This window comes from Zootoca vivipara, chromosome 14 (assembly GCF_963506605.1).
Source record: "Zootoca vivipara chromosome 14, rZooViv1.1, whole genome shotgun sequence".
Classification (NCBI taxonomy): Eukaryota; Metazoa; Chordata; class Lepidosauria; order Squamata; family Lacertidae; genus Zootoca; species Zootoca vivipara.
In genome coordinates, this window is record NC_083289.1 from 30,932,525 (window position 1) to 30,956,664 (window position 24,140).

Below are 24,140 nucleotides of genomic sequence, written 5' to 3' on the forward strand. Positions count from 1 at the left end.
GTAGCTATAGCCACTGGAAAAAAGGATATTGCCACCCTTTGTAAGACACAGGACCATTTGGATTTTTGAACAAGTGCTGTGTGTATATTCTTCCCCAAAAGATCTGGGTAAAAGTCACATCCAGTAGTTGCATTGAACAGCATCGGTGTGTGTGTGTGCGTGTATGCTTGCGTGCTAAGAAACACTGTTGTTGCCTCCATCTGTCTCGATAATTGAGTGTGCCTCTGGGGATGAAGTAAAACCACTTTGGCTGTAGAGCAGGGGTCGGCAAGGTTTACCTCACCTGGGCCTGTTCACTCCAGTGGAGATCCCTCCACTACTTTCTGCTTAATCCCATTTCTCCTCCCTGTTGTGTTTACAAAGTAAAGACAACCTTAGCATTTACAGCTTTATTCCCACTATACATTCTGAGTCTGCCTTGTATAGGTTTACAGTAATTCTGAGAGAACAGCAAAGATGCTGCTTGATTTGCCATCCATACAATCAGCAGACACACACGCTAGTTTGTCTGTCTGGAGCGCAAATCCCAGGCCAAAGCGACCAGAACACTTAATGTGCCTCAGCTGCTGTCTTGGCCTCCTTCCTTTCTTTAATCATTCGGTGCTTCTGCTTCATTAAGCATTTGCGAGCAGTTGCCAGGCCGCCAAGTTCGCCATCTAGGATGACAGAATTGCAGAATTACATACTAACCATGCTAACTTGCCATCAAAAAAATAAACTTCATTTTATTTGTATACCACTTTTCTGCAAAAAAATAAAAATCACGTTCAAAGCAACTTAACAAAGAAAACAAGAATGCATTTTGAAACCAAACACTGCAAAAACAACATCGCAAAATAAAATGCTGTACTGAATGGTAGTATAGTATCAGAACAGTAGGCCTGCTGCCCAGAGCAAGTTCCACTGTCATTTACTCAGAGAAGATTGGTGCTTTCCTTGTCTCTTTCTGCCCCTGCCTTTCTCTGTACTGCACAGAGGTGAATGCAGGAGTCTTGACAACTGTCATGCTGAGCCTTGACAACTGTCATGCTGAGCTTTGGGGGATTTATGTATGTACACATAGCCAAAACACAACTCATAAGGCAAGGATCTTTGCTCCTCTGCAGGACAGTAGCTCATCCACGTCTCCTTAGGTCTTGAAGCCACTTGGAAAGCAGCAAAATACACCTCCTACCAGAAGCTGAACTCTCATTCTATCAGCATGGCCAATGTGAATTGTAGTCTAAGCACATCTGGAAGGAACCAGGGAGGCAAGGCTGCCCCAAGTGCTGATGTGGACTTCTATATCAGCTTCCCAATCCCACCTGTGTGAGCTCAGGATGGAACATAGCCTTTAAGTCAGATTGTTTTCACAATGGGATGTAAATTTGAAATAATCCCGATATACTAATAGACTCACATCTGTCTTCATAGGCCTTGGCCACCTCTTTGAAGTGTTGCAACTCTGCTGCACAGTTCTCCTCATAACTGGGTCCTTCCCGCTGCTTGCAAGCACCCATTCTCTCCTGAATGATCCTCACAATTTGTCTATCAACTATCCTGTGGGGGTGGAAAGAGAAAGATACAAACACTTGAAGAATGCAACAATACAGACTTTACCTAAATCCCTGGATTGAAATTCTGTACAGAAAATTACACCAAGTTCATATGACACATCAAAAACACGAAATGCAAGCAGTCCCAACAAGATGATTTTATTTTAATTGTCCTACAAACCCCTCCATATTTCCCAGCCTTACCTCCCAATCTAATATGCAGCCACATTCCTGCTTCCAACTTTCATTTTTTTTAAAATTCTATTGCTCTCAAGTCTCCCCTCTGTAACAAGCCCACTTTGCTCCCTTCCTACCCCTTATGCCCGGAACTGCCTCCCAGTTCTTTGGCAGGACTTTCCCTGTAATTTATTTCAAGCTCCTCTTCAAAACTCACATTTTCCATGTGGACTTTAGAACCAATTGGCAGAGGTGGATTTAGGGCAGCACAATTGGTTTCCCTGCACAGAGAGCAGGGGGCAAGGGGCTGCCTTCCGGTTTCCTTCCCAAAGCCTAGTGAATGCTGAGCTTTGGGAAGGAGGCATGAGGGCTCTGACAGGGTCCTTTAGTCCTTCCTCCTTCTCAGAAACTAGTTAGCATTTGCCTAGCTCTGCGAAGTTGGAAGGAGGGACTCTAGAATCCTGTGAGAGCCTCACACATCCTTCCCAAAGCCTGGCACCTCCCTTAACCAGCTTTGTGAAGGCGGATTTAGGTTGGGGGGATGGCAGCGTCAAATTTTGGCCCTGCACAGGGCACCATATTACCAAGGTCCACCCCTGCACTAGGCCAGATTTTTCTAACATGGTGCCCTCCAGGTGTTTTGGACTGCAAAGATAATTGATGGTGGGAGTTGGTTAGGATGACTGGGCTTGTTGGAAGTTGAAGTACAATTACATCTGGTGGGCCACAAATTAGCCTCCTCTAATCTAGGGACCCAGGTGGCGCTGTGGTTAAACCACTGAGCCTAGGGCTTGCTGATCAGAAGGTCGGCGGTTCGAATCCCTGTGACGGGGTGAGCTCCCGTTGCTCGGTCCCAGCTCCTGCCAACCTAGCAGTTCGAAAGCACGTCAAAATGCAAGTAGATAAATAGGAACCGCTACAGCGGGAAGGTAAACGGTGTTTCCATGTGCTGCTCTGGTTTGCCAGAAGCGGCTTTGTCATGCTGGCCAGATGACCTGGAACCTATACGCCGGCTCCCTCTGCCAATAAAGCGAGATGAGCGCGCAACCCCAGAGTCGGTCACGACTGGACCTAATGGTCAGGGGTCCCTTTACCTTTACCTTTAATCTAGGGAAAGCAAAAATATCAGTCTTGACGGGAATAGTTTCTCAGCCTATTCCTACACCACCTCCATAACTGTCTACTTGCAGGAGTGGAGAATCTTTTCAGGCTGAAGGCCACATGCCAATAGTCTGTGGGGCCAGAGACAAAAATGGGCAGAGCAATTAATGCAAATTTTTTACTTTTGTATGGTAGGCTAGTTTCTACACACAATCATAAACCTCTCTAGCCAGGAAAGGAAACATTATCAGAGGTCAAGAATACTGTTCAGCCAAGCAGAAACACTGAGTGAGTGTAGCCAGGGGAGAGAGTCCTGAGGGCCAGATTGGACAGCCGCATTTGGCCTCTGGGCCCAAGGTTTCCTACTCCTGGCCTACTGCAAGCTCCTTATGGCAGGGACCCAAGCACTACATACACTGATGATAATGTCTAACCAACAATCCTTACTTCTATCCTGAAAGTCAAATAATAATACTGCAAACCATTCAATCATTAGAAGACTCTAGGCAACATGCTCCCAACTCTGCATAGAACAAAACATTTGGCAGAGAAGACGTACTTATCTCTCCTCCACTGCATCTCTGCTTCATAGAAACACAAGTAGTCTTCCTCCAAGCACTCTGTATAGTCCGGCACACGGCGGAAGTTCCGGTGATAGTAATAAAACTTGTTCTTTGCATGCTGGCGCTCTATCCATTCTGCAAGAGTGAAATGTCCAGAGATGCTTTTCAAGATTCAAACTAAAGAGGTCTTTTGAGCAATGTGATGCCAAGACAGAGTCAACTTGTGGGAAATTATGCCTTGCATAAAAGCTCTCATAAAAGCAGTGTTCCCGCTGAACTACAAATCCCATAATCCTTGACCATGGACAGTACTGGCTGGGGATGATGGAGGGTGTTTTCCGAAAACATTTAGGCCGGGGCTCAAGGCTGGGGAGGATGAATTGAAGAAAATCTATCCCTCTTCCAACCTGCACTCCACTTATCCAAGAGCTGGGGAAGATAAGCCTCTCCAGGATGCTGACTGAAGCTAATGGGTGTCCAACATCATCATCCAGCTTCCTTCCCTGCTCCTTCTACTGAACTCAGCCCTTTCTCCACTTGCAAAACCTCCCCTAGCATTTGGCTTCTCCCCTGTTCTAGCCCTGCAGCCTTCTCTTGGTCCCTCCCCTGCATTCTAGCACCATCCCAGCCCTTCCCAAACTTACAGACCAGTGTTTTTCAGGCTGTGGCCTCTAGCATTTTTTGGACTAAAATTCCCATCATCCCTGATCACTGGTCCTGCTAGCTAGGGATGATGGGAGTTGTAGTCCAAAATAAGATGGAGACCCAAGTTTGGGAAACCCTGTTCTAGACCATCATCAGGGCTTCTAGCCTCTCCCGCTGTAGGCCTTCGCTGTACTACCCCGGGTCCAATCCTGCAGTGCACACACTCATATAGCACCCCTAAGACTTTTCTCCTGCCTTGCGACACCCCCCCCCAAAAAAAGTTTGGAGCCCACACTTTTGTAGCCCTTCCTATGCATTCTAGCCCCCAACCCTTACCTCATAGCCACACCCCTAGATTCCTGGCCCCGCCCCAGCCATTCACTCCATTCCTGATTGTAGTCCCCGCCCCACTCTAACTCCACCACCTAGTTTCTAGCCCCACCCCACACTTCCACTCCCTGCGTGCTTATGGCCCCGCCCCCTGTTCCAATCCCCGCCCCTTGACTCCTAGCCCTTTCCTCCCTCCCCATTCTCTAACTCCGCCCTTTAGCTCCTGGCCCCGCCCCTTCTCACCCCTCCAGGCTGTGACCGGCGCGTCGACCACGACTCGAAAGATCTGGTCTACCAGGTAGAGCGGATTGGTGAGCTCTGTCTTAGGGGTGCGAGTAGGCGGCTCGCGGTACACATCCCGGTCCGGCTCTTCGGGCATCGCTGCAGCCTTTGCGCGAGCAAAGCGATGCGGACAAAATGGCGGCCTCCTTGGCAGAGGGACCGGGTCAGGTTAAGGAAAAGAAGAGCGCATGCGCAGCCACTCGTGCTGCGCGCGCTGCGTGATGGGAGGCGCAGTTTGTAAATATTGGCGTTAAGAGGGTCGAGGGGTGCAATGCGCAAGCGCTTACGAATGGTTTTTTTAAAAAAAAATATTCCGATGAATGCTGGGATATGTAGTTCTCTGTCTGCAAGTTATTGTTCTGACGTTTTCTTCCCCACTGTGGGTCTCACTAGCCCGATAGAAGCTGCACCCGTTGAATTTCCAGTTGTTCAGAAGCAAATGGTCATAAGAGGCAGTTAAAATAAACTGGCAACTTTATGGTTTGGTAGTTAGTGGCAGAAATGGACATGGCAGACCAGGTTTCAAATCCCCACTCAGCCATGAAGGGCACTGGGTGACCTTGAGCCAAGCTGTGTTGCAGCTCCCAGCCTTCCTACCTCACAGGGTTGTTGTGAGGATTAACTAGAGAGGGAGGACCGCATATGCCACCTTGAATTCCTTACAGGAAAGCTGGATACACATGCAATAATTGATTATAATAAATTTAATAATAGTGCCTTTGCCATATTTATATGCTACCTAAAAAAAAGCTTAACTTTGTAAAGCAGCTCTAAAGAGACAGGATAGTATAATGGTGAATGGGCTGGATGAAGAACCTGAGAGACTAGGGTTCAAATTCCTTACTACGTCACTTTCAACCAGTCACAGTGTCCCCTCCTTTGCTCACAAGGTTGCTGTGATAATAAAATAGCTCTTTGGATGAAATAAAGTAGGATTCAAATATAAGAATAGGGGGGAGATAACAACCCCCCCCAAAAGAATCCTGAGAACTGTAGTTTGCTTCTCACTGAGCTACAGTTCCCAGCACCCTTAACAAAATACAGTTCCCACGATTCTTTAGGAGGAAACCATGTGGTTTAAACATAAGGTTAAACTGCATGGTTTAAGAGTTGCCACCTTTTCCCTGGCTCTGATTCTGTGCTTTAATATTAACTCTGTTATTACAAATTTAAGCAAATGAAGTTTTCTCTACCACTTTTATCATCATACGGTACTAGGAAAAACTCCAGCTAAATCTTTGCATAACAGGCTGTTGCTAAAAACATTGGGGGAGGGGGAGGGCAACCCTACATTGATCTAAAAATCTTTTATTTATGAATAACAAAAAAAAAATGTTGCTTCACTCTGGCTTACAATCTTTAAAAAGTGACAGAAAAGGGAATGGATTGGAGGGGAAAAGGGGAAAGTATTGCAAGAGGCAGGAGCGCGCTGGGTCTCCTTTCCCCAGAAAGTCCGGGGCTCAAGGAAAAACTGGGTCCCCGAAGTGGTCGCCAAAATTGAAGTAAAAATTACTTCAGTATTGTTACAAGCCACCCCAGTCTCTGAACAATGCAAGATTCTAAGACATGCTTACTAGGGTTTGTGTTCCCTTTTGGGACGAGGAGGCACAGCAGTCAGCAGAGACTGTGATGCCTTTATGAAATATGGTTTATTTGCACATATATACAGCCTGAACCTAGATGAAGGGATAGCAGAGCATTCTCATCCCAAGCAGGTCTGGCCTCTTTCATAAGCACAGCATTGGATTTAAATTACAGAGGTGGAAAACATGTTCTGTGTCTCCTCTTTCATAGCCTGCCCCTATCATGTTCTGCCCCACCTTGCTCTACTTCCCAAACCACTTGCAAAACTGACATTCCCTATCCCACCCTGAAATCCTAAACCCCTTTGGTCTCTGCCACACCCCTTTCCCATCCTTGTCTCTGCTCTCTCTTGATGATTTTCTTGATAAGTCCTTACTCTGCTTTTTTCCTTAATGGCTTTCACTCAGCTGGCCCTGCCAGGCTAGTCTGGCTTGCTAGCATAAACTAAACCCAGTTTGGCACAGTTTAGTGAAACCTTGATTAATCCTAAACTTTAGTAATTCTAAGAATTATGGGTGCCATGTACCTACAAAATTCTGGCAACCCCAACACAGAATATTATGTAGAAGATTTTGGTTAACAAAATCAAGGAGGTAAAGGTAAAGGACCCCTGACAGTTAAGTCCAGTTGCGAACGACTCTGGGGTTGCGGCGCTCATCTCGCTTTACTGGCCAAGTTTTTCTGGGTCATGTGGCCAGCATGACTAAGCCATTTCTGGCGAAACCAGAGCAGCGCACGAAAACACCGTTTACCTTCCCGTCTGAGCGTTACCTATTTATCTACTTGCACTTTGACTTGCTTTCAAACTGCTATGTTGGCAGGAGCTGGGACCCAGCAATGGGAGCTCACCCCATCATGGGATTCGAACCGCTGACCTTCTGATTGGCAAGACCTAGGCTCAGTGGTTTAGACCACAGCACCACCTGCGTCCCAAGCGCCACCGAAGGAGAGAAGTCACTAAAACCAACCAATCTTTAATTTACAATATGTGGTACATTGGGCTCAACAAATAATGTCCTTATAAAGCATTTTGCTTCTTCACCCCAACAGATTACGCCATAGTGTCCCACGCCTGGAAGGTGGTGTAACAGTTTCATTTGATCTCTTCATCCACTGAAAAGCCACTTGTCCACAAAATCGTTATCATGGTCCGGACATCTCAGTTCTTAAACTGGTTTGGTCAACATCTCTGCATTGTTCCAGACATAGTTATACCATTCTCACATTTTAGGTCCATCATCATCCTTCCATTGTTTTGCTATTACTTGTCTTGCAGTTACTAATAAAAAGGTATATATCTATCTAAATGGTTTGGTTTGGTTTTGTCAGAAATAGTCAATAATGCCAGGGTTTTTTGCTGTTGTTTTAAACAATAAGGTGCCCAGCTAATTTGATACACTCCGCCAACACCTTATTCCAACATACTTGAATCGTGGGTCAACTCCACCACATATTGGAGAACATTCCCAAAGAATGTTTCCCAAAGTTCTTTCGGTTAACTTTTGAGATATACAACACCATGTGTGTAACCTATTAAGTGCCTTTTCCTGAAGCTTTACCAATACAAGGAGTCTTGAGATATAGTTTCTCCTAAGAATGTAAGAAGTGCCCAACTACTGGATCAAACCAATGGCCCATCTAGTCCAGTATCCTGTTCTCATGGTGGCCAACCAGGTGCCTCTTCTGGGAAGCTCAAATACTGTATTAGCACAATAGCATTCTGCTTCTGACAGTGGATTTAGATAGAACATAGTCATTGTGCCAGTTACCATTGATAGCCGTATCCTCATAAATATTTTCCCCAAGTTTCTTTTCACCTGCTAGCTGTTCCAATCCCATGTTTATATGTATTAACTGTGGGTGCTGAATGGCAAACAGACAGCACTCTGCATACTCTGGGGCACACTTCCTTATTCCTTCGCTTACCTAGGCTGATGTACGACTGACATGTTCCCCAGGTGGCAAGGCAGAATTTTGACCCTTCCCGTCTGCCATACATAGATGGCAATTGCACATGGTGGTAAACTGAGACCCCTGCTTCCAAGATGACCTTTCATCTCCATTCCAATTGCTGGTGGTGTCAGGCCCCTGTCAGCTTGCCCGGGTATGAAATGAATATAGCATCAGAATGAAGCCAGCTGCTAAATTTATGTCTTGGGGGCCGAGAAACATCTTTGGTATTAGGCAACCAAGTCACTTACTGGTGGCCTCTTTCGCTACTGCCGACCGGGACTGAGAAGACGTCTGATCATGGTCAGTACTGACTTGCTGTGGGCTAGGCCTGCCTTTGGGGTGGGTGGGTGATCTGGGAACAATGGGGCTGGGAGTTTTGTGATGGGGAGACACCATGTGATGGTTTTGCAGTTTTAATTAACTTTTGCAAGCTGCATTCTGATGGCTGTACCCTGAGAAGCAGGATATAAGTATTTTGAATACATAAAACACACTCCAGCATTTTCCCAGAGACACAATAAACATTGCAATGGACCTATCCTCACGCCAAGGATCACCCAGCCCCACTTCAACACATTTCTGCAGCCTCGCAGACCCCCTTTGCTGTTTTAATCAGTAGCTTGTCATGTACCGAGGACCATATCTGTGCTGGTTGGACCTGGGAGACCAGGAGTTCAAATCCCAAAGCACAATCCACTGGGAAGTTCTTGGTCAATGAGAGTTATCTTTGTGGGTGTGGGTGTGCTTTACTTTCACCCCTTTTCTCATTCCCCCCTCCAGTCCCACCGCAAGTTTTCGGCTCCCAGGCATGGCCACCTGGGCTTCCTCCCTCACAAGAGGAGCCACCGTCACCGCGGGAAGGTGAAGACGTGGCCCAAAGATGACCCCAGCAAACCAGTTCACCTGACAGCCTTCCTGGGCTACAAAGCCGGCATGACTCACATCCTCCGGGAACACCACAGGCCGGGGCTAAGTAAGTGGAAGGACTAATGGGAGGAGTCAAAGCAAGGCTGAGGGAAAGGGCTGTAGCTCAGTGGAGCACAGAAAGGTCCTCAAAGGCATCTCCAGCTGAAGAGTCACAAAGAGGTGGCCTGGGAAAAACCTCTCTCTTCCTGAGGCCCTAGGGAGCTGCTGCCAGTCAGAGTAAGAACAGAGGGCAAGGATGGACCAATGTTGGTATAAAGCAGATTCCTGTGTTCGAATGCAGGCATCAACCCCCAGCATGATTGAGCATCTGCTTGATGGTCTTGGGGCTCAGAAGAAACCATCACCAACTAGCCTGACCCAACTACTGTACTGCCAGCAGTCACTCACTCACCCACTCAACCCCACTAGGACGCCCAACATGTATAAGAATAAGAATTTGGAAGCCAAATCTGATCTGCAGCGGTCACCCACCATATTAATTACCCCTAATTAAGGGTGTTGCATTTTAGAATAGAATAGATACTTTATTGTCATTGTACATAGTACAACGAAATTGAATGCCATCCCATAAAAACAAATCAAAAACACAATTACAGCCACACACTCACATACACACACACCCATCACAACTCCCCAGTTTGGGGTAATTTACTATTGCTGGGGCTGATGGAAGTTGTTGTTCTGCACAGTGCTTTTTAAAAAAATAAATAGAAAAATAAGTCTCAGTACTCACCGTGAAGTTTATACAGTTAAGTGCCACACTTTTTAACATCAACAAAAAGAGGTGGTGGCACTGTGTACCCTTGAGTACCCCCTGGGGGGGGGAAGCACTGGTCCTGCAGCATCCAGTGGGCCAAAGATTCCCATTCCAGCTGAATACTGAGCTAGATGGACCAAGAATCTAACTCTGCACCAGACCATTTGCTGTTATTCTAAGCCTGTTTCTTCGGCGTTCCTTTAATTTTCAGAGGTCTCAAAGAGGGAGGAGGTGGAAGCTGTCTCCATCATAGAGACACCACCTTTGGTGGTCGTTGGACTGGTGGGCTATATCGAGACACCCAGGGGGCTGAGGAATTTCAAGACCATCTTTGCAGAGCATATCAGTGATGAATGTAGAAGACGTTTCTACAAGAACTGGTAAGCGGTTTCCTGTGTGGCAGACAGAGGGAATGGGCAGACAAAATGGTCCACAGGTGCCACATGGCAAATGTCCAATCAGCACATGCATGTGGAGGAAACATCTCTAACTGGTTGTTACAGACAGGGCTGGCCCTACCATTGGGCAGCGTGAGGTGTGTCATGAAAGGGCTTCCTCTTGTAAATGACTTAGAGCAGCATTTCCTGGCTGATGAGCTGTGCTAAGTTGGTTTCTTGTGCCTCCTCCAAAGGTGCCGGTAGTGGCCACCCCCCCCAGGCGTTTTGGACTACAAATCCCATCTTCAGCATCATGTGGCTGTGCTGGCTAGGAGTAATGGGAGTTGTAGTCCAAAACACCTACAGGGCCCCAGGTTGCAGAGAGGCTGGACTACACAGGCAGGTCGTTTTGCAAATTCTTTGGTGGAAATGTGAAGTAAGAACATAGCATAAGAACATCAGAGGAACCTGCAAGGTCAGGCCAATGGCCCATTTAGTCCAGCATCCTGTTCTCACAGTGGCCAACCAGTTGCCTGTGGGGAAGCTGCAATCAGGATTCGAACACAAGAGCACTCTTCTGTCCTGTGGTTTCCATCAAGTGATATTCAGAAGCATTGCTGTCTCCAACTGTGGCAGACCCTCCAAGTGTCCTTATTTTCCAGGGATGGTCCTGGATTTACAGAAGCTGTCTTGGTTTCTGATTTGATCCTGGAATGTCCCACTTTTCCTTAGGGTGTCCCTGTTTTCACTGGGGAAATGTTGGAGGGTATGGTAGGACGTCCCTATTCCAATCAGGGTTGCACCATAGATTTGTATAACAGCGTTATGAAATTGGCAGCTTTATTTTCGGTTCATTTCCTAATGATCTCTAGCACGGAAGTTGCCTTTTCCACAGCCTAAACCCTGTGGCCGATGGTTCACGATGGGATGGGTCTCTCCTTTTCAGGCACAAGAGCAAAAAGAAAGCGTTTACCAAGTACTGCAAGAAATGGCAGGATGAGGCCGGGAAGAAGCAGCTGGAGAAGGATTTCGCAGCCATGAAGAAGTACTGCAAGGTCATCCGCATCATTGCGCACACCCAGGTGAAGCCTTCCCAGAATCCTTTGGGGCAGCCCTAGGGAAGAACGGTGCTTTGCAAAGCGGTGGCACTCTCTCTCTCTCTCTCTCTCTGTTGCATTGTGTTGACGGTGAGCTTCTTTGGCTGCAGATGAAGCTCCTGCCACTCAGGCAGAAGAAGGCTCACATCATGGAGATCCAGCTGAATGGGGGCACCGTGGCAGAGAAGGTGGACTGGGCTCACGAGAAGCTGGAGAAGCAAGTGCCCGTCAACAGCGTCTTCTCCCAGAACGAGATGATTGACGTCATTGGTGTCACTAAGGGGCATGGAATGAAAGGTAGGAAGGGGCAGTGGTGAGCCTTGGCATAGAGATGTTTTCTTTATTACTTTACTTATTTGTTGCATTGATATCCCACACTTTCCTCCCAGGAGCTCATGGGGACATACATAGTTCTCCCCCCGTCCTTTCAATCCCCACAACAACCATGAGAGGCAGTGATTGACCTAAGGTCACCCAGGTCTTCACTGGTTTTGGACTACAGCTCCCATCAGCCCCAGCCTAATACGGCCTTGTTGTCTAGAGCTGATGGGAGTTGTAGTCCAAAACATCAGGAGCGCACCAGGCTGGGGGAAGGCTGGCATAGATTGTGGCCAGATTGACTTGGGGCAGTTGCTATCGTAGCCTTGATAAGGGAGGGGAAAGGGTGGGTGGTAGGAATCTGCACGCTTTTGAGGCCCAATATATGCAAAACGCTGCCCCAGCAGAAAATGATTGATTCCAGGAGTACCCAGGATTTTGGGAAAACAAGTTTCTAGACCTCATTGCTGCTGAGAACATCTAGGCCTTTTTTCCCTGTTTCATGGCTTAGAGCACCTTCCCCCAGCCTGGTGCCCTGGAAATGCTTTGGACTACAAGCCCCAGACATGGTGACGGGAGCTAATGTGAGTTGTAGTCCAAAAAGGGCTGTATAAGTTGGTGGTAGAGCATCTGGTTTGAATGCAAAGGTTCCAGGGTTCAATCTCTGGTATCTCCAGCTAGGACTGGAAGAAACCCCAGTTTGAAACCCTGGAGAGCCTTTGGTAATCAGTGTACACAGCAGATGAACCAAAGGCTTGATCAGTATAAAAAAGCTTCCTATGTTTCTATTTCAATCAGCCCTTTATTCAAAACTATGAGACCTAGAATCTTGTGGCTTAGCCTGTTAAATGGTCCTTCAGAGTCCCCTTTCAGAGTTCCTGCATGTGACATCATCTTCCCTCCAGGTGACAGCACTCATCACCCCAATGGCTCTATCTCTCCCCCTGGCAGACCCCTGCGGCCTGGCCAGTTACCCTGCATTGGTGTTGTTTTCTGTTAAAGGGCCGTATTCAGTTGGTTGGCATGTTCTTTTGTGATGTCACTGATAGTATGTAGCCAAGGCGAGCTGAGCTGCAGTACCAGCGTAGTCGCCACTAGAGGGCGATGTTTTGCAACCTTTCCTGTTGTTTTTTGTCTGGTTTTTTCGAGAACTTTGATTTTACCTGCATCAGGTATGACGTATGTATAATCTATGTATATGCAAACACTCCAACATCCGCACGAAACGTGTGAAAATTTCAACGCAATTGGTCAAGCGGTTTCCGAGAAAAGTGGAAAGCCCCAAACATGGGGCTATGAGGACTAGAATCTCGATTTATTTTTAAGGGAAAATAGCGTAGTTGAGGTAGGCTGAACTTTGCATGGATCCCTGGCATCTCTAGGTCTGTCTGAGAAGAACTCGCGCAGGGAGACTTTAACAACCTCTATAACAACATGACCTTTTTCATTTAGGTGTGACAAGTCGGTGGCATGCCAAGAAACTCCCGAGGAAAACTCACAAAGGACTGCGTAAAGTCGCATGCATTGGAGCCTGGCATCCTGCCCGGGTGGGCTACTCCATTGCCCGGGCTGGCCAGAAAGGCTACCATCACCGCACAGAACTTAACAAGAAGGTACAGTGTGCGTCTTCCTTCACCTTCCTTCCTTCCTATTCTTTTGGGCTCGTTCACAATGGACTTGAGTCTGCTGCTGGTTGACCCCAGGCTGACGTCACCATTCTATACCCACCCGCTCACCCAGTCTCTTGGGAGTCTGGGAAATGCTGATGGCAATAGCTCCCCAACACCTAAACTCTTTCTTTTGTTGTTAATTTCTTTTTTTTCTTTTTCTTTTTAAAAAGCAGACTCAAAAATGTAAACTATAAAGTGTCACAGCCTAGAAGGACAAAGATATAGCACAGATCCAAAGGGATTATAAAGTTTACCTTTAATTAATAAAGATTTATAAATTTTATTTTATTTTACTTTTATTTATATATATATAAAAAGCATTCTCTTTTGGACCTATGAGTTCCATCATTATTGAGAATGAAGATTCTGTATACTGTAGTCTTAAAGGAGCCAGGCATTGGCATATACTGGTGGCGCCTATTTCAATAAGAAATAAAATCATGCCATATATGAATAAAACCCGGTCATTCAAGCTTTGCCCTTTAAATACTTTTGGTTTGTGACAAAGCTTTTCAAGAAGGGCAATTTGCAAAACCATTGAATGCCATAAATCCTATTAAGATTAAAGGCCTTCCAGGATTTGACAAGACAGTTCCAGGCTGCTGGCACTTTTCAAATCTCGTTCTGTTTCCATATACAGGTTCAAAAGTGCCAGGTGGAAAGATGGAGTAATACAGTAGTTGATTTTGGTTTTTTTTCTTTTTTAATATTAATTTGTTAACAACAACAACAACAACAACAACAGTGCAAACATAACTGAGCCTCATCTCTTCTTCACCTTAGATTTACCGCATTGGGCGCGGGGTTCACATAGAAGATGGCAAAGTGGTGAAGAACAACGCCTCCACCAATTATGACACAACCGAGAAAACAATTACCCCGCTGGTAAAATAGAATAGAGCTGGAAGGGACCATGAGGGTCATCTAGTCCAATCCCCCTGCGATGCAGGAAAATCTTTTGATCAATGTGGGACTTGAACCCATGACTCTGACAATGGTCTTTCCCTTTATGTACTTGTGCCCAGATCTGTGGTGGGTACTCTTTCGCTGGCCCTGTGGCTTCCTTCTCTACATTAACTCACCTTTCTGCCCCCAGGGTGGATTCCCTAAGTACGGAGAAGTCAACAATGATTTCGTGATGGTGAAGGGTTGTGTGGTGGGCACCAAGAAGCGGGTCCTCACCCTCAGAAAGGTGAGGCCTGTATCCGAGACATGGACTGTGAGGGAAATGTGACCTCCTGGGTGGGTGGGACCCAAAGGAGACTGGTGGGATTTAGACCCAAGGAATGAGCAGGTGGCCAGTTTACTTCCATGTCCAATTCAAGGCACTTGTATTAGTGTTTAAAGCCCTAAATGACTTAGGCCCCAATTATATGAAAGACTGCCTCCTTCCCTACAGGCACACTCTCAGGTGTTAAGGTCAACAGAAGGGGCCCTCTTGGTAGCTGCACCACCCTCAGGCATTTGGGGTAGTAGTAGTCCGAGAGAGAGAGAGCAATCTCTGGAGCAGCCCCAAAGTTGTGCACCTTTGCTAGACAGTGTCTGTTGTATGCTGAATATACCTCTCTTGACACATCATATATCTGTCTTTGGGAGTCACCTTATTCCTGGGGCTTTAATTTGTTTAAAACTGTTTTTTAATATTGAATCTTAAATTGTCATAACCCACCCTGGGCCTTGATGGTGAAGGGTGGGAAATGAAGTAATAATCAGCAGTAGTGCTAATAATGGCACAAGATTGTAGGTGCTTTGTTCCTGAGGGAGCAGGGAAGTTGGGGCTACAGCTAAGCAGCCATTCTCTGAAGGGCTTTGGGAGCTGCTGGGGGAACAATAACATTGGCCTGCTTTATAGGAGTGTTGTGAGGACCACAAGAAGTTACGAAACATGAAATACAATGAGCAGCCTTTGTAAACACCTCTTAAGAAAGGCAGGAGATAAACGTTAAGCAATCATTCTTGTTCTTATGATTTAAGACTATTTATTATTGTTAACTTTGACCTAGCAAGGTTCCCTTTTGACAGACCAGGGACTGGCCAGTGGCATGGGTTTTGCACCTACATTGCCCGCCACCAGTACAAACTTGCATTGGGTTGAGGTAGCAGTTACAAGTTACCGGTCTCTGCAGCCACAGCAGGCACTGTGATTCTCCAGCGGTTCGACTTCACCCCTGGAGGCACACTCCATTGTCTCTCGAGACAGATGGATGCCAACAAATGGTGTAAGACCAATGCGTGGAGGAATAATCAAGGGGCTGCTCACCCCCATATCTTCCACCTCAGGTGGTCGTCTTACCTTGCCTAATTGGTAGGGTTGTCCCCATGTCACTCAGCTAAGTTGTCCATGTTCAACAAGCGATTCCCCACAGAATCCCCCTCACCCTTGCACTTTCATTTAATGGACACCTTTCCCTTCTTCCAGTCCCTTCTGGTCCACACAAGCAGGAAGGCCCTGGAACCCGTGGAGCTGAAATTCATTGACACGACTTCCAAGTTTGGTCATGGACACTTCCAGACGGCTCAAGAAAAGCGTGCTTTCATGGTGAGTCTTGGCCACGGAACATGATGCAGAGAAGAAAAAACCCTTTCAGAAAAAAACCCTTATTTATGTGATAAAATATGGTGGTGGGGGGGCAGCACTGCCAACCAATACTTGGAGTGGGGGGTCCTAAAACTTATTCATACCTGGGGCACATCTAAGAAACACAACCCCATTGTGCCATTTCTTCCTGAAACTTTTAGAATCATAGAACTGTAGTGTTGGAATACAAGAATCACAGCTACCCAACCTTCAGCTTGTGTCCACTGGGTTCTAGTATTATGGGGAGGGATATCTCCATGCCATACAAAATTCTGCAAACCTCTGTCATGTCCTATCTTATTTGCCTCCCCACAACACTTAAGAAGCCCCCAATATTGTAGAGTTTCAGCACAGGGAAGTTGCTCTAGCACCCCTGATAATTTTGATTACCCTTTCCTATACTTTATTCAGCTCTGCAATATCCTCTTTGAGATTTACACATCTCCTAAGAATAGATTTTTTTGATCCCACGTATGAAATATCTTTTCCATTTCAATTCAAATTAAAAAAGAAAAAAGTGAGAAATTTTAGGAAAAGCATTAGGTGGCTGACCAGCCTTCCCCAATCTGGTGCCCTCCAGAATGTTTTGGACTTCAGCTCCCATCAGCCACAGCACTGTATGGCTGTGCTGTACAAGGCTGATGGTAGTTGTAGTTCAAAGCACCTGGAAGGCCCTAGCCTGGGGAACGTGGCCAAATACCAGCCAAAGATACTCCATTCGGTATTGTCCTGCTCTCTTTTGCACCTGAAGGACAGGAGTGATGAGATTTGTTAGTCCAGAAGACCTGGAGAGGAGGCACCATGTTGCCTACCCCTGCTAGCCACATTTGTTGGAAATGAAGGGCAATTTTGCATCATTCAGGAATTTTGCAACAGTCAGGAAAACAGGTTGCCCTGCAACATCTCCAATACCTCTCACTCCATGTGGAGACAAAACAGCAAAAAAAGCAGAAAGGTTCAAAAGTTCCCTTTTGCCCCCGATGCAAATTATTGCCTTTTGTCTTGCAAGCATAGCTTTTAAGATTCCATGGCCATTTTTTTTTTGCTTCTGTTCCAGGGCCCACAGAAGAAGCACCTGGTGAAGGAGAAGGTAGAAGCCCAGGAGGAATTGTGAAAAGGGCTTCTCCTAAGATGTTTCTGGACTCCAGTTCAACTTTGTCGCTGCTTTGAATAGTTGCAAACATGAATACACTGGAAAAAACACAAACGGTGCCTGGTGTTATGTTCTCGAAATATTATATGTCCCCCACATTTGTCTCAGAAGTCTTTCAGGGCTATGCATTTATAGCATCATCTGGACTTAGAATAATAGAATCGTATAATTGTAGAGTTGGAATGGACCTAGAGGGTCATCTAATCCAACTCCCTGAAATGCAAAAATCTCAACTAAAGCATCCATGACAGACAGCCATCCAACCTCTGCTTTAAAACCTTGAAGGAAAGAGAGTCCACCACCTGAGGAAGTCCGTTCCACTGTTGAACAGCTCTTACAATCAGAACGAGGAGCTCTGCCTCTTTGGGTACTTTGACAGAGACAAAATGCAAGAGACACAAGGAATAACCAAAGCAAACACACCCCAGGGATCAATGCAAACCTTTATTTCCCTTCACCTTCCCCATCATTTCTAGTTGCCTCTGGCTCGCACGTCATCCACGGTTTGTAAAGCCCTTTGATTAGATGCGACCATTTCATTGTCGTGACTTTCCAAAGCTATTGCTCTGTCAAAATGTTTTATTGCATGGGAAACGGAAACAGTACCTCTAAAACCCACTTCATGCTGCCGGGTGAGCTGTCACAGCTGGTTTGGCTTCCTTTGCATTGCTAAATGTCCCTGATGTGAAACCTCCTGGGACATGACATGGGTTTAGAGCATCTTTCCCCAACCTGGTCCCCTTAGGGTGTTTTGGACTGCAACTCCCATCATCCCTGACCACTGGTCCTCTTAGCTAGGGATCATGGGAATTGTAGGCCAAAACATCTGGAGGGCCGCAGTTTGGGGATGCCTGGTTTAGAGCATCTTTCCCCAACCTGGTCCCCTTAGGCTGTTTTGGACTGCAACTCCAATCAGTTCCCACCAGTTTAGCCATGCTGGCTGGGGCTGATGGGGATTGTAGTCCATAGTGGCTATGCTAGCTGGGGTTGATGGGAGATGTAGTCCAATATTGTGGGAGGGTACTAGGAAGGCTGGTTTAGAGGCAGGGTTGCAAAGGTGGGCTGGGGTGCTCTAGACAGGCAGAGGGTATATTTAACTATTGAGAAAGTAGAGCCACCTCTTGCGGCACAACATGGAAAGATTTCAGGAATGAACACAATATACTTCTCTTTCTAACATAGGCAGTCCATTATCTTTAGCATCTGAGTGCTATCTAACTGAGTGTTATCTAACAGGGCTAAGCCTCCAGAAGCCACGCTTGCCTTGTTCCTCCACTCATGGTTCCTTGGTTGCCGCTTTCGATAGTCTCTCATCTCACAGCAGTAAATAGTACACCTCCAAGAAGGACGTTGTGGAGCTTTGAAAACCTCCTCCCTACCCCCACCAAAGACTGTCATGAAATTGGCCACAGCCTCCAGCCCTGGAGTGTCCCAGATGCAGAGTCCACATGCTCAGGCATCCTAAGGATTAGTCTAGATGCAATTGTGAGTGCGTTTTTAAATCCCTCTGGTCAGCAGCACCAGCTTCGCAATCAGTCACCAGCCGTGGAAGGGGATGGCGCTGTTCTGGATCACAATTGGGGCATCGCCAGGGTGAGGGGAGGCTGATCCTTTCCTGCCAAAAATACCCTCCTCAGAATTTGTGATCTGAATTTTAAAAAGCCACGTAATGAATTACGTACGTTGTGTTGTCAATATGTTATTCCACCCCATTCACGGAGAGTGCCTTAGGAGCTCCCCTATTCCCTGCATGGAGCTGCCATTCTCAACAGCTTTACAAACTAAAGTTCCTGGGATTCCTTCTTTTTGGGGGGAGCCTTGACTGTTACAAGTGGTGATACGTTCTCACTTGGTCTCAACCTGCACTCCACACTTTCCTCATCAATTTCGAGGCTTGAATTCTCTTAAACCTCCCCTCATCAGGAGAAGGGAGAATTTTCACAGAGTAAAGAGTTGTGTGATGTTCTTCACACGTTCCTTGCATGCCTTCCCGGGGGAAATACAAATGCATCTACTGTTAACTCTCTCAGTTTCCTTTCCTCTGGCCTGTGAGTAGCAAGGAGGTCAGAGAGACGGTTCACTCAGAAGCTCGATGTTCAGCTTTTGGGATTTCTCTCCCCGCCATTGCAAACCTGGGTGGAAATAGGAAGACTTCAGATGCCTTGCAGAAAGAGCCCTTTCTTTCCTTGTCATCCCCTCTATCCTTTGGCCTCTTCAGTTTTAATGACAGTTCTGACATTTAAAAGATGCTTAGCATGGCTGTTATTTGCAAAGACGGGACCTAGGTGGAAGTGGGCTGGGAATCTCCCCTACTCCCCCCCCCCCTTTGCAAAGCTAATAATAGCACTACAGAAATTCCTCCTTGCAGTGGTAGGAATCTGGTGCTTGTAAGGGAGAATCTTTGAGCAGCTCCTCCTCATTGAGAAATGTATCCTGTGAAATATCCATAGGATGGGTGGGAGGGGACCTTTTTTACTGGAGAGAAGCCCCTGAACGACAAGCTGAACGGCAGAGATGAGACCAGCAGTATGGCTCAAGGATGATGCTGGGTTCGCAGGCCCTGGTAATCCTGGAGGACCCCATCAAGCATCTTGAGCCAGCCAACCCACCAGTGGGCAGTCCCTCAAAATTTTGCTGCGCTCTCTCCTGGGAATTCCTTTTGGAGTCCTTCTGTGGGCAGCTGGGATTCCAAACCAGAATGCATGAGGGGTAAGATGAGATCGTCCATATTTGGCATCACTAAAATTTTCTAAGGAGTTGAAGGGGTGGGAGAGAGAGAGAGAAAAAAGAAATCAGGTTAGACATACGCCACCAAGTTTCCTGCAAGCAAAAAATGCCTCTAGAAGGCTTGGTGCATCCAAGTGATCTGTATAATGGAGATGATCTGCTGAGAACTGTGCTCTCTATGCCCCCCCCCCAGTCTGTTTATTGAGCATTCATCTTGATATACTTCCACAAAGCGAACACTGAGGTTTGATGAGATCCAGACTTCATTGAGCACTCCTTCTCATTTGCTTGTGGGATGCTTGTTAGATCATCTGCCCGCCCCATGCTCTCCAGTGCATTTCTCTGCCACTTTCAAAACCACAAGAAGTATGTCTGTTTGCTTTTAAAGTGGTTTCGTTGCACTTTGATCCACTTTCAAAGTGGAAGCCTAGAGCTCAAGTATGTGCTTCAAACCCTCCTGTGATGGTCTGGAGGCAACCTATGGTGGAAATGCGCTTAGCAGGAAACTCATGGATGTGTCTGAACAGGGCAGCTCCATCTCATCTCTCTAATGGGTGCCATAGCTTAGTCCCCCTCTTGATGTCATTACACCAAGGATGGGCAGCCTTCAGGTTTGCAGGCTCTGCTTTGCTGTGTTTTTTTTACTGGAACCCCAGGACTCACCAGCCAGGTGCACAAGAGTGGCTGGGTGGGACGCTTTATTCTCAGAATTAAGGGACAATGTGCCTCTGAATGCTCAGCTCAATAGGTTTTCAGTGCCAGAATAGAGTTTGCACTCTTTGTGCAAAACCCACTTCTGGTTCCACTACCACCAGCAGCATCTACCCCCAGCAGGCTTTTTTCATCTCAGCAGCCTAATTTAGAGGGCTAAAAAGTCCTTTTGTTTTTGACAAAAACCAGCACAGCTGAGTTGTTTGACCCGGTACATGGCAGATTCAACAGGAAGGCTCCATTCAGGGGAACTGTAAAAGCCCACTGATAAGAGAACACCTGTGTTGCATGCAGAAGCCCCCAAGTTCAATCCCCTGCAGCACCTTCAGGTAGGGCTGGTAATATGCCCTGCATAAAACACTTGAGAGTCCCTGCCAGTCAGTGTAAACAATACTAGGCTAGATGGACCGATGGTCTGACTTGGGCTAAGGCTGCTTTCTATGCCCCAAGAAAGGAAGACTGTAACTCAGTGGTAGAGAATCTTGTTTCCATGCAGCAGGTCCCACTAGCATCTTCAGGTAGGGCTGGGAGGGACTCCTTGTCTGAGACCCTGGAGAGCTGCTGCCTGTCAGTGTAGACAATACTGAGCTAGATGGACCACTGGTGTGACCCAGTACAAGGCGGCTTCCTGTGCTTACAGCTGTTTTGGTAAATAGCCTTAGCCAGACCTATCCTTCACCAATCTGTCTCATCACTTTCAGAAAAGTTGGCTAACCAAGTGGCCATCATCTGAGGTGAAACTCAGAAAATTAGAATATCATCAAAAAGTGCATTTATTTCAGTAACGCAACTTAAAAGGTGAAACCAATATATGAGATAGATGGATGACATGCAAAGCAAGATATGTCAAGCCTTTATTTGTTGTAATTGTAATTATTTGTCGTTAGGCTGGTCAATTATAAATGGAATGTAATTAATGAAATGTAATAGCGATGTTTATTTTTGTAACTATTTGTTTTATTACTGTGGAATTTCCAAAAGAAAGCATTTGTAAAAATTAAAAGAAAAAGAAAAAATAATAAGTTGCATTACTGAAATGAATGCACTTTTTGACGATATTCTAATTTTCTGAGCTTCACCTGTATAACCAAATCTTGTGGTAACGAATGACTTAAGTTATTAGACTCCATTCCTTGCTTTGAGCCCAGCTGGCCTATTTCAGGAACCTGGCCTATATCTGGAAACAGGTACCTGGAATTCATGCTGAAGCTTCTTCTCGATCCATTCTGTGACATGGATGAAGGTGACCTCTCGTTCCCCCAGTTTTGGGCGGACCTTCAGATCCAGCTGTGGTGGAGTCCGGAAGCTGTACCTGGAGCAGGGAGGCAGAAAAGACTCGTGTAGACTCTCCCTTTCCCTCTGCAACCATTGCAATGAGCCCATCCTTACATTCTTGCATGCCCCTGCCCCACCAGTGGTTTTTTTATTTTTTTTGCCAAGAAATGAAGCACTAAAGTAGCCTGGAATATATGCAGCTCAGTTTCTGCAATACCATCTTGTGGACTTCTCTGGGCTACCCGGACTGCCGTTGTTTGAGAGCCTGCCCTGCTGAGCTAGATGGACAAGGGTTTCTCATTTGCCTTCCCTTTGCCCCAGTCTGGTCACACAGTACAGGCCCCACCAAACCCTTTGAGGCTTGTTCCCCTCTCTGCCTTCTAGCTTCCTACCAGATTCGGTCAGTTGGGGGCGGTGGGATATTCACAGCCAGCGTGCCTGTCAGCTCTTGGACCTCCACCGTCAAGAGCAAGGGGGTGTTGGAGACCTCCTCTATCTTCTTCTTAATAAACTCGTTCTCGGTGGCCTTCTGGAAGTACTTGGACTTGGCAATCTTGTCCACAAAGCGCAGGATCTTCCGGCTGGTGCTGTTTCCGCTGACGTGGCTGAGAGAAAACAAAGTCAGGGTCAGCCTTGGCCCACGAAACATAGAAGAGACTTGGGCAGGGGACATATGCCCAAGTCAAGGAACATTGAGTATGTGACCCCAAAGTTGCTGAAAGTGGCAATTTGGTCAGTGCAGATTTGAGTTTATTTGCTTATGACAGGGGTGGCCAACTCCCAAGAGACTGTGATCTACTCAGAGAGTTAAAAACTGGCAGTGATCTACCCCATTTTGGGGGGTTCAGGTCAAAGTTGTTGAGCTTCTTTTGGGGGGAAGGAAGGCCTGTTTTTTAGGGGTTCAGGTCAAGGTTGCTGAGGTTTTTTTTAGAGGAGCCAATGCTGTTGAGCTTCTTTGGGGGGAGCCAGTGATCTACCACAGACGTCCAGTGATCTACTGGTAGATCACGATCTACCTGTTGGACGTGCCTGGCTTATGACATTAATATCCTGCATTTCTTCCAAGGAGCTCAAGGTGGGGTCAGAGGCACCAGCTTGCGAGGGCGATGGGGGGGGGATGCCGCATGTGTGGCATCATGCGTGGCACTGACGTTGCGTCATAACATTGATGTGCGCGATGTCAGGATATCGGGAGGAGCTGGGTGTGTGTGGCAGCCACGCAGCTTCAATGGCAGGTGGCTTCTCCTTCACCTCCTCCTGGTGGCACCACTGCCAGGAGGCTGCTTCAACCCTCCTCCTCCTCCATGGCAGGAGGAGGAGAAGGAGCCGGCCGCTGGAGCCACACCACGCTTGGCTCCAGGTTTTGCCTCTGCGCTTCTTTGGACATTGGAGGTGCCCAGCCCCTACCCCCCAAATATTTGAGGGGTCCAAAAGGGCTCGGCCCCAGGAGCTGGAACCCCTGGGTGGGGTACATAGCTCTCCCCTCCCCATTTTCGCCCTATAGCTGCAGGGGCTGATGGGAGTTGTAGTCCCAAATGGCTGTGCTTGGCTGGGCCTGATGGGAGTTGTCGTCTAAAGCAGGCATCCCCAAACTGCGGCCCTCCAGATGTTTTGGCCTACAACTCCCATGATCCCTAGCTAACAGGACCAGTGGTTGGGGAAGATGGGAATTGTACGGTAGTCCAAAACGTCTGGAGGACTGAAGTCTGGGGATGCCTGGTCTAAAGCATCTGGAGGGCAACAGGTTGTCGAGGGTTGTTCTGCGCTGTCTCTAGTTGGTTTTACCCTTCAGCCCCAGGAGGGGTACCCCTTTCTCCTGGGACCCCTGAGGGCTCCATGTTGGGGATGTCTTCCTCGTCAGAGGACCCAGCGCTGGAGGACTCTGCATCACTGTCAGCCAGAAGGACTAAGCGGGGCTTCACACTGCAAGGGGAGAGAAAGAGAGAGGACCCTAAGCAACCTAAGCCATTTGCAAGGGCCAAGGGAGGTCTGCCCTTGCGCAATGCTCTGTGCATCAGGGACTGTCTGTGCTATTTATTTAATTCCTTTCCCCCGGGGATTAAGAAGGTGCATCCTGGTGACTGCGACCTACATAAGAGGATGAAGTCCAGAAGGGAGTTTCTCAGCAGCCGGGAGGAAGCGGCTGGGGAGCTTTCAAGTCAACCAGCACCTCTGTCTGTGGAGTAGCATTCCCGCCTAGCAAAACACCCTTGGCCACTGAGTCTGAGCAAGGGAACACCTGGCTTTCTTCCTACCATCCTCCTAGGTTCATTTTCTCAGGTCCATTGTGCTTCTGCTTTCTGCATTAGCTGCTGGAGAGAGAAATGGGTGCGGAAATTGCTTGTATCGCCTTGTTTGTCCCATGTTATAAAGATACAAT

General features: G+C 47.1%; 3 protein-coding genes across 4 annotated transcripts in view; 1 reads left to right on the top strand and 2 right to left on the bottom strand.

Moving 5' to 3' along the window:
• Nucleotides 1–491: 491 nt before the first annotated feature.
• NDUFB10 (NADH:ubiquinone oxidoreductase subunit B10) lies at nt 492–4,796 on the bottom strand. The gene is made up of 4 exons (XM_035131086.2): nt 4,595–4,796; nt 3,373–3,511; nt 1,400–1,539; nt 492–656 (listed from the first exon to the last, which is right to left on the bottom strand). The coding sequence occupies exons 1-4, from the start codon at nt 4,728–4,730 to the stop codon at nt 550–552; spliced, it is 522 nt and encodes a 173-aa protein (XP_034986977.1). The 5' UTR covers nt 4,731–4,796; the 3' UTR covers nt 492–549.
• A 3,566-nt stretch (nt 4,797–8,362) lies between these two features.
• Nucleotides 8,363–17,101, top strand: RPL3L (ribosomal protein L3 like). Its single transcript, XM_035131564.2, has 10 exons — nt 8,363–8,470; nt 8,951–9,143; nt 10,066–10,234; nt 11,178–11,313; nt 11,439–11,625; nt 13,099–13,259; nt 14,100–14,201; nt 14,413–14,508; nt 15,736–15,855; nt 16,952–17,101. Exons 1-10 carry the CDS (start codon nt 8,468–8,470, stop codon nt 17,006–17,008), a joined length of 1,224 nt encoding a protein of 407 aa, XP_034987455.2. The 5' UTR covers nt 8,363–8,467; the 3' UTR covers nt 17,009–17,101.
• A 45-nt stretch (nt 17,102–17,146) lies between these two features.
• The window catches only part of LOC118092894 (testis-expressed protein 2), a 33,144-nt gene continuing 26,150 nt past the window's right edge, over nt 17,147–24,140 (bottom strand). Inside the window, exons 9-13 of one of the 2 annotated variants that reach the window (XM_035131563.2) lie at nt 23,546–23,683; nt 22,153–22,365; nt 21,677–21,797; nt 19,657–19,796; nt 17,147–19,179 (exon numbers count right to left, since the gene is read on the bottom strand). In XM_035131563.2, the coding sequence (XP_034987454.2) occupies nt 19,671–19,796; nt 21,677–21,797; nt 22,153–22,365; nt 23,546–23,683 (598 nt within the window). In that variant the 3' untranslated portion in view covers nt 17,147–19,179; nt 19,657–19,670. Of the gene's footprint in view, nt 19,797–21,676; nt 21,798–22,152; nt 22,366–23,545; nt 23,684–24,140 lie in introns of both variants that reach the window. The other variant, XM_035131562.2, reaches the window with a different exon arrangement.